The 8,976-nt window shown below is 46.0% G+C and overlaps 1 protein-coding gene across 1 annotated transcript in view; it reads left to right on the top strand.

Annotated features, from left to right (window-relative positions):
- Window positions 1-330: 330 nt before the first annotated feature.
- RAB6A (RAB6A, member RAS oncogene family) overlaps window positions 331-8,976 on the top strand; it is a 72,358-nt gene continuing 63,712 nt past the window's right edge. Inside the window, exon 1 of the mRNA XM_014948323.1 lies at window positions 331-705. Within this exon, the coding sequence (XP_014803809.1) occupies window positions 636-705 (70 nt within the window). The 5' untranslated portion in view covers window positions 331-635. The remainder of the gene's footprint in view (window positions 706-8,976) is intronic.

Below are 8,976 nucleotides of genomic sequence, written 5' to 3' on the forward strand. Positions count from 1 at the left end.
GTTGTGTGGGACAGTGTCAAAAAGAACTTTGCTTGTTCTTTAGCTCCCCTCGCAGCTCAGTGATTTCAGCCGTCGGGATTTGCCCCCAGCGGCCAAAAAAAACCCCCACGCAGCCATCATTAGGCTCCAGAGTGAACACTCCCCCCCCCCCTCACCAGGAGGCGGAGAGCGGCAAGCCCCGCCCTTCTCCATTCTGGCCCCGCCCCTCTCCCTTCTGCCCTCGCCCCTCCCGCTGTGATTGGTCCGCTTCGTGGATGGGGGAGTAGGCGGGGCTTAGGGACGTGCAGCGGAGGGGGTGGGGTGTGCGTGCGTGCGTGCGTGGGGCGGGAGCGCGCGGGCGCGGTGTGAGGCGCCGGGAGCGCGAGGGCGGGGGGGGGTGGAAGAAGGAGCCCGGCCCTGAGGGGAGCGGCGGCACCACCACCACAGACACCGAAAGCTCACCCAGCCCCTCTGCGCCTCACCGGGGCTCCGCGCCTCGGCCCTCACGCTTCTATCCCGCTGCCTTCGCTCAGGGGAAGGAGTGAGACGAGGGGGAAGGGGTGCGGAAAGTAAGCGAAAGCGAGAAGGGTCGCGGGTCCCGCCGCGGGGAACGGAGCGGAGCTCGGGGCGGCGGCGGCGGCGGAGGCTCCTCCATCATGTCGGCGGGCGGGGACTTCGGCAACCCGCTGCGGAAATTCAAGCTGGTGTTCCTGGGAGAGCAGAGCGGTGAGTCACCGCCCGGGCCCGGCTCGGTTCGGGTCTCCCCTCACACGGTGGGGGCGGGCGCCTCCCTTACCCCTTGTGGGGGCATCAACCCCCCCCCAACTCTCCTTCCTCATCCTCCGGTGTGTGTGTGGGGTGGGCTGTGTTATAACCCCATATTCTGAGGGAAAAAAGGGGGTGTCGTGTCCTCCCCACCCATTTCCCCGCCGTTTTGGGTGGGGTGTGGGGGGCTGTGGGGTTAAAAAAACCCCCTTTGCAGAGGCTGCTCTTGCCCCGTGCTCCTTGGGTGACAGGGGAAGGATGGAGCGCGGTTCAGTTGGGGTTTTCAAAAAGGAAAAAAAACCCAAAACCCACCAAAAAACCACCAAACCCCAACGGCCACATCTCTAGAAACAGTTGCTGATTCATTTGATCCCAGCTCCTATTTTTTTTTTTTTTTTTCTTAGGGGGCAGGAGTCCCAATGGCGGGTGTTTTCTGTGTAAAATCCAGCATTTTTCCAAGAGGGAGTCGGGTCTGGGAGAAGCTGATCCAAAGCTCTAAATATTTAATTCAGTCAGGGAGGTTTTTCTTCTCTGTCTTTGGAGTAAAAAAAAAATAAAACCAAACAAACCACCCCCCAACCCGAACGGCGTCTCCTCCTTCCTCAGGAGAAGGCCTCTCTCTCTCTCATTTCAAATCTTGCACTTTAGAGAGTTCTCTGGAGAAAAAAAAACAACAAAAAAAGCTAATTTAGTAGGTGCTTTGTGTAATCCTGGTGAGATATCGAGCGATCTTTGACATAATGAGTAGGTGCAAAATATTCTCTGTCTCAGGGTGGGGTATTTGCTCCCTCAGCCACCTTTGGTCTCTGTGTGGTAGGAGATGATGAAATCCTAGTCTTTTTTTTTTTTTTTTCCTCCCAAATGGCTTATATCTTGGTGTTTCCTCACTCATATGCAGATGAGCTTGGTGATAAGGCTGCTATTAAAATTATTTTTACCTATACATTGGCAGTTTACTTTAGTCTGCTCCTTCCGTCGTCTTTCTTTTTTTTAAGAAAAATAATATATTTTAATTTTTTTTGGTGTTGGAGCAGCTCCTCGTCATATTAGGGATTCAGGGAGCACAAGTTAAACTTGGGGTGTTTTTTTTGGGGGTAAGTCACCTGATGTATTTGGTGAGGTGCTGTTTGGCCAGCCATTTTATGAGGATTTTGGAAAAGGGTCAATGTATAGAAGATGCTGGTTCGGTGTTGGTTTGTTGTATGTTTTGTGGTGTTTCTTTTTTTTCCTCCTAAGGTATTTGGTAACAGGAATCTTAAGTATTAGCTGTGCATTTTCAAAATGCTTGGCTTGTTTTACTGTATTTCTGAGCTTTGATTTGGCGAAGCTTTTCGACTACCTCCGTGGAAGGCAGTAGCACCTGGTGCAGACCTTAAAATCTCAGCAGCTTTTAGTTTCCACGTGGATTTCTTGTCTATTCTAGCAGACATCACGTCAGATATCTGCTGCTTCTAGTCTCTGCATTTTTTTTCTTCTCAGCTAATTGTGTTTCTACTGGAAGGTTTCGAATAATTCCCGTTCATAGCAGCAAATCTAGGGTGGAGAGGAGGGGTTTTATGGGTATAACACAGCAAAATATTCCTAACTAAATACCCGTAGCACCGTAAGTGCTGTCTTCACCGTGGTTTATGGATGGGTTGAAGCTGATTTGAATGTGGCTGGTCAGGGCCCTGCTGGCAGCTGCGGTGTGGGTTTCAGACCTGCCTTTGTCTGGGATCCTGGGCGATGACTCCGTGACTGATCCGCTCTCAACCCGGTTGCCAAACGTGGCCCCTCGGTGTGGCCACACAGCCCACGGGTGCTGCAGCGTGGGCATCCTCCCACCCAACACCCAGACAATTCTCAGCTCTGATGGAGAAACAGCTTTTTTCTAAATTCGGCTTGAATCTCTTAAGATACTGCTGTCATGATGTCATTCTCTGTAATTTTTAAATTTATTTATATTTTTTTTTAACTGTCCAAAGGGTGAATAGCTCCCATTACACATCCTGGAAGAATAAATACACTAATAATGTTCTTCTCTATGATGGAGATAATTACAGAAGCGTCTCCGATGCCGCAAAAGGGAGTCGGAGTGGGCTTTGCTTACACGTAGCTCCCTTTGTCGTTCTTTGTTTTGAAGGTTAAGGGAAATGCAGAAATAAAGTTTTTCTTTTTTTAGAATAGCAGCTTTCATAAACGAGAAGATCTCTTTTGTACAACTGTTGCGCTGGATTGCTGCATTCCCTTCCTCTTCAGCTAAAAGCTTGTCTGCCCTGTTGGAAGGCCGTAATTAAAGATATCCTCCTGCTGCTGCTGGGGAGGCTGAAGGCTTCTGTTTCATTTACATTCAGGGGCTTCAGAATGACAAATGAAATGTTATGAAGGGGCTCCCGTGTTTGATTAAGCTGCCTCGGCAACCGAAGCTGGCAAATATCAGACCTTCTGTGCTGACTGTACGTGGTCTCCTCAAAAAAATGGGAATGTTATGGCTGAGAAATTCTTAACCGGAGTTGGTTGCTGCGTGGGCGTTAGAGCCCTTCCACGCCATGGTGTGAGAGAAAAGGCAATTACCATTCCCTGTGAGATCTGGAAGCATCTCGAGGTGTTTTATTCTTACTTGGAAGTGGGATTGCACAGTGGATGCAGTGTTTGATTTTTTTATTTATTTATTTTTTTAGCTGCTATCCTCAGCCATATTGTGGGAGTTCGATGCCGTATACCTAGGCGTTCGTGTGGACTGCAGTGATTCTTCCTAGTTACCCCGTTCATCGCCAGCTGCAGATTCCCTTTCCTATGCTAAAATGCTGATTTATATTTTTTAAAAGCCCCTTCTTTCCTTCCTCCCTGATCCCCCAAATCTTCTTGTCTCCCGTGTCCCTTCTACCCTCTGCCTTTATTGCGCCAGCTCCTCGAGCTGACACACCGCCGCAGCTCCCCCGGCCCCGTGTCCTGTTGGTGATGGCGTGTGGGGGCTAAATGACATCGGGGTCACTCGGGGCTCCTTTCAGGATTTACTGCAAGTCATTGCTTCTCCATAGCAATCTGGTTCTTGTGTCCCCCACGCCCCTCCCCAGCCCAGCCTGGCTACTTGCCGCATGTCCAGCGAATTCATCACCAGCCTGCGACGTAAGCCGTGTCCAGCTAGAAGAAGCTTCTCTTTCTTATTTTTATTATTTTTTTTTTTAACTCATAGTACAAGGATATAGCATCGGGTGGCTAGCAAGGAGGCAGCTCCGCCAGCGCTTGCCTTAATTGAATTACTTTTCTCAATGATGGAAGATTATACAGAGTTTAGCAGTTTTAAATATGCTAATCTTTAATGAAAAGGCAGAAGAGAGCTCTGTGCTGAGGGATTTAGATAGAGCTATTGTGGTGGTGGGGGAGAGGATGCTTCTCACTGCCTTTGATCTTGTTTTATCAGGTGATTTTCATCAGTCTTAATGCCTCAAGTTTACAAAATTGTGATTTCTGGGTCACAGCACCTGTGCTATAGGCTAGCCTGCAGTAAATACGGTATATATTCAAATATTAATAACATCTTTAGTTTTATCTTGCATATGAGCAGCTTTGCTACTTAATACATTGATTTTATTTTTTTTTTTTGATTGAGGGAGCAGAACTGAATGCTGGGGCACTGCAACAGAAATATTCTTTCATCACATGGGTTTATGCTGCAGCTTTTATTGGCGAGCAAGTCTGAAGGGCATTAACATGTACAGAAAGCAAAATAAGTCCCCGTTGTCTCTTTCTTCTGGCATTTCTGCATTGCCTGAGATCTTAAAAAATGCTAATTTGTTCTAATTTTCCTTATCGGGAACCAAGATATTTTTTTTAAACGTTGAAAAACCTGATAAGCACAGTATAATAACTTGAGGAATATAACTGTGTGGAAAGCACTAATGAACGCTACGGTTGCGTAACGATGTTGGTACAGACACTGCTGAACAGTGTGATGTGTCTTATTAGATAACTGGAGAACTGCAGGTGGGTTGTGTGTAACATGAAGCTGGTGTAACACTGGTCACAGTTCAGCCCGTCTGCAGAGACTGGCATCCCTGTGCAACATAACACTCCCTGCTTTTTAAGGAATCCTCTGCTTTGTGAGCTCCAGAGAGCTATTAGTTTGTCCCACTGGTGGTTTAAAAATCTTATCCCCTTCCCTCCTGTTAATTTCCGAATGTCTTGGTTTTCCTGTGGGCGGGTCTTCAGATATTTGGGTTTATATTTGGACTATATGCGTTTTTCCATGAGTCATTGAACTTCATTTTCTTGGGTACATCTGGAAGCTGAATGTTGTCCAGGTTCTTTCTCTTCTCCATCTCTGAAATAGCCCTTTCAATAGCAGTGTCTAAAAGAAGCACGTTTGACTTGGAGGAAAAGACTGAAATGTCTTTTTTTCAAAGGAAGAATAGCCACACCTTTCTGCACTTTTCTGTGTATATCTGAGAAATAATTTGTGAACCTGGAAGGAAAGGATCTTTTTAGCCCTTGATTTAAAACAATGGATTTTATATCTGCAGCAAAGTGGGGTGTTTGGTGATATTTTGGCACTTTCTTGGCACGTGATCCAGCTGATGTCTGAGGCTTTTACTGAAGCTGTAAATGGGACTAACAGAGAAACGAAGGTGAGGAACTTCATCTGAGGCCACTTCAGCAGAAGATCTAGCATTTGGAAATTATCAGAGCCAACAGTTGTCAGCCTTTCTTCTCCACTTCACCCATCGTAATCAGTTTGTGAGGAAATAGCTGCCTTCCTATTTACCTGGTGATTTAGTCCAGGAGTTTGAAGGCATTTATTGTGTTCAATATTATTATATTATTGTGCTACTGATTTAAAAACAAAACCAAAAACCAAGCTGAGAAACCACCAAACCAAGCAAACAAAAGCTCTCAATGGTTTGAAACATGGCTCAAAATAAATCAAAGTCTTGACACAAACACCATCAGATTTCTCAAGACAAGCTCCAAAACTCACCTGTGAGTCCTGTAACCTGCAAGAGCAGTTACTTTGGGAGAGAGGAATGTTTCTGAAAGGGTTTGGGAGCTCTGATGTCTCTTCTGATATGGAACAGGAGGAGAAGACTAAAAGCACTGTTTGGAAAACGAACTGGTATAATCAAAATGATTATAAGTTTGACACATTAGTATAAATAATTTATGGGAGTAGTCTAAATGAAAAATGGGTGTCTCAGCAAACAAACAGCACTCAAAATATGGGCTGGTGGGGAAAGTAGAACTTTTCAGGTCCGTTTTCTTGATTTATTTACTGAGCTTACACAAGGTTGAAAAGCTAAATGGATTCTTTGTTTTCCTCTCAGCATAAACCCAACTCTTCTGGCTCTAATATATTGAAGGGCCCAGGCACAGTGAACAATTGAATCATTACCTTACATCAGATATTTTCTTCTTATGTCCAAAACATGATGGGCTAAATATGTTTTGGAATATTTCAGTAATATTAACTGGGAAAAAAAAAAAAGACTTTTTTGTGTGTTTCAATAGCATTTAACTCTTACCCAAATGCAGCCATGTGCATCCAAAAAAAATAGCTATATGATGTGAAATCTGAATAAATTCTTTTCAATTGTGAACTATGTAATAGTTCAGGAAATTTGTGTCTGTGGGTATGCACATATATTATACTTAGTATATCAACATCAACCTTAATGCAAAGGCCATATTGAGTGGCTGAGATCCTTTGGAGATGAAAATCCCTGCTTATAGATTGTGAACCAGTAAAAATACCAACTGAAGAAAATAACCAGCTCTAAATGCAAAGTGGTACCCAGCTTGGGGGTTTAAGTGGAAAGAATTCCTATTCCTGATGTCGCGTGTGACTCGCTGTGGTTATAAAACGTGCTGCTGAAACCTCCCCTTCTTGGATACGTGGACCTATTATTATTTATTTTTTTTGGTGTGCCCCCGAGCTCTGGAGCCCCTCGCTCCCTTCGGGCTGCCTCCTGTTGAGCCTGTCAAACTGAGTTCAGGCTTCAAATGAGGAAGGAAGTCCTTATCAGCTGTATTACACAATAGTGCCATTTATTTAATTTGACTTTTTAGAACAAGGGTGTAACTTTTCCTTTTTTTTTGTTCCCTGTTAGCACGTTCTTTCAGCTGGACCGCTGTAAACCAGGGATGAGTCAGCGCTGCCAGAGTGCCAGGGCAGGGTTTCCCAGTCTGCTGGATGATTTGAAAAAGACTTTCTCAGACTTCTGGGATACCCAGTGTGATGATGCAAAGTGGTTTAGTAACAGTGTGCACGAGGGACGCTGAGGAATACAACGTGCAGTGTCCTAAAGTTTGACTTTTAAAGTATTTTTGCAAAGGCAGATGCAAAATCCTTAAGACTCTGAACAGCAGTAAGAACCAGTTAAAGAGCACATGTTCTGAAGTCCCTTTTCACAGAATCCCAGAATGATCTGGGGTTGGAAGGGACCTCTGGAGACCATCCAGTCCAACCCCCTGCCAGAGCAGGGCCACCCAGAGCAGGTCCCACAGGAACGTGTCCAGGTGGGGTTGGAATGTCTCCAGAGAAGGAGACTCCACCACCTCTCTGGGCAGCCTCTGCCAGGGCTTCGCCCCCCTCAAAGTGAAGAAGTTCCTCCTCATGTTGAGAACTTCTTATGTTCAAGTTTATGCCCATTTCCTCTTGTGCTGTCCCTGGGCACCACTTTTCTTCAGGTAGGGCGTTTTTTTGTCCCTAGAACAACTTCCTCCTTTAGTCCCATGGCAACGACCTGAGCTGGAAAGGCCAGCAGCTGGGCTGGAGTCTAACTGGGAACTCCCTAAGTGAATCCTGTTTGACCTTGGCTCCTTCCATGAGTGCAGGTTCCTGGCTGAGGACAGACAGACAGACAGACTCTGGCATGGCCCGTGGTGGTTGCTTCCATTTAAACGCGGAGAGTTGGGCCATGCTTCTAAGAGTTTCCATGACTTGACTGGCTGCCAGTATCCCCTGGAGATGCCACGCAGCTATTCTGAGATTTGCAGGCTCGTAGTGTTCTCTTCTCCAGACATGTGTAGGTGTCATCAACACACAGAATTAAGGCTTTGGTTTCAATCTAAAGCAGATTTGTCCAGAACTGAAAGAGGGAGGAAGAAATTCTGGAGCTGTACTGATAACCAGGTAGCTGGTTTGTCTTCAGATGTGGCCAGAACCAACTGCACCGGTGGAAGGTGCAGGTAAACCTGCTAATGAGAAAATGGTCTTAACTTTCACTTGATCTCTTTTATGTCTTGAATTGTGACCACTTAAATCTCTGTACTATTAACGTTTGCGACTGTAGAAATGAGGGCCATTTATCCTGCTAAGTGACGGGTTTTAATGATTTGCTTCTAGGAGAGCAATCAGCAATTGCTGCAGCACAAAAAACCCCCCCCCCTCATACTGATAACCAGGTAGCTGTTTTGTCTTCAGACGTGGCCAGAACCAACTGCACCGGTGGAAGGTGCAGGTAAACCTGCTAATGAGAAAATGGTCTTAACTTTCACTTGATCTCTTTTATGTCTTGAATTGTGACCACTTAAATCTCTGTACTATTAACGTTTGCGACTGTAGAAATGAGGGCCATTTATCCTGCTAAGTGACGGGTTTTAATGATTTGCTTCTAGGAGAGCAATCAGCAATTGCTGCAGCACAAAAACCCCCCCCCCTTGCTCCGACATCTCTGTAATTAATGCAGAGCCCAGTTTATTCCAATTCCTCTAAATGCTTCCTGCTCCGCTTCCTGTCCTTGCCTCTGTCTAGGTTTGAGTTACAGCCAGTTCATTTTCTTAATGTTCTTGATACGTGCGACACAAAAGGAAGGGAATTAAATCTAGAATGGATGTGTAGCTGAAAGGAGAGGGGCCCTCGGAGGGTGCAGTCTCACCGGCAAAGCTCCAAGCAGCGGCTGATTCGGGATTGAGGAGGTTCCTGGGGGTTTGATCTCTGCCAAGGGGTCCAAGTCCAGATGGAAACCAGTCACAAGTGGTGCTCCTCAAAGGGCCGTGCTGGGGCCAATACTGTTTAACATTTTTATCAATGATATAGACAGGGAGATTAAAGGCACCATCAGGAAGTTTGCAGACGACACCAAGCTGTGTGGTGTTGTCGATACACCAGAGGGATGGGATGTCATCCAAAAGGACCTGGACAGGCTGGAGAGGTGGGCCCAGGTGAACCTCATGAGGTTCAACAAGAGCAAATGCAAGGTTCTGCACCTGGACTGGAACAATCCTCGCCACCAATACAAACTAGGGGGTGAGGTA

This window comes from Calidris pugnax, unplaced genomic scaffold (assembly GCF_001431845.1).
Source record: "Calidris pugnax isolate Ruff unplaced genomic scaffold, ASM143184v1 scaffold169, whole genome shotgun sequence".
Taxonomy (NCBI): Eukaryota; Metazoa; Chordata; class Aves; order Charadriiformes; family Scolopacidae; genus Calidris; species Calidris pugnax.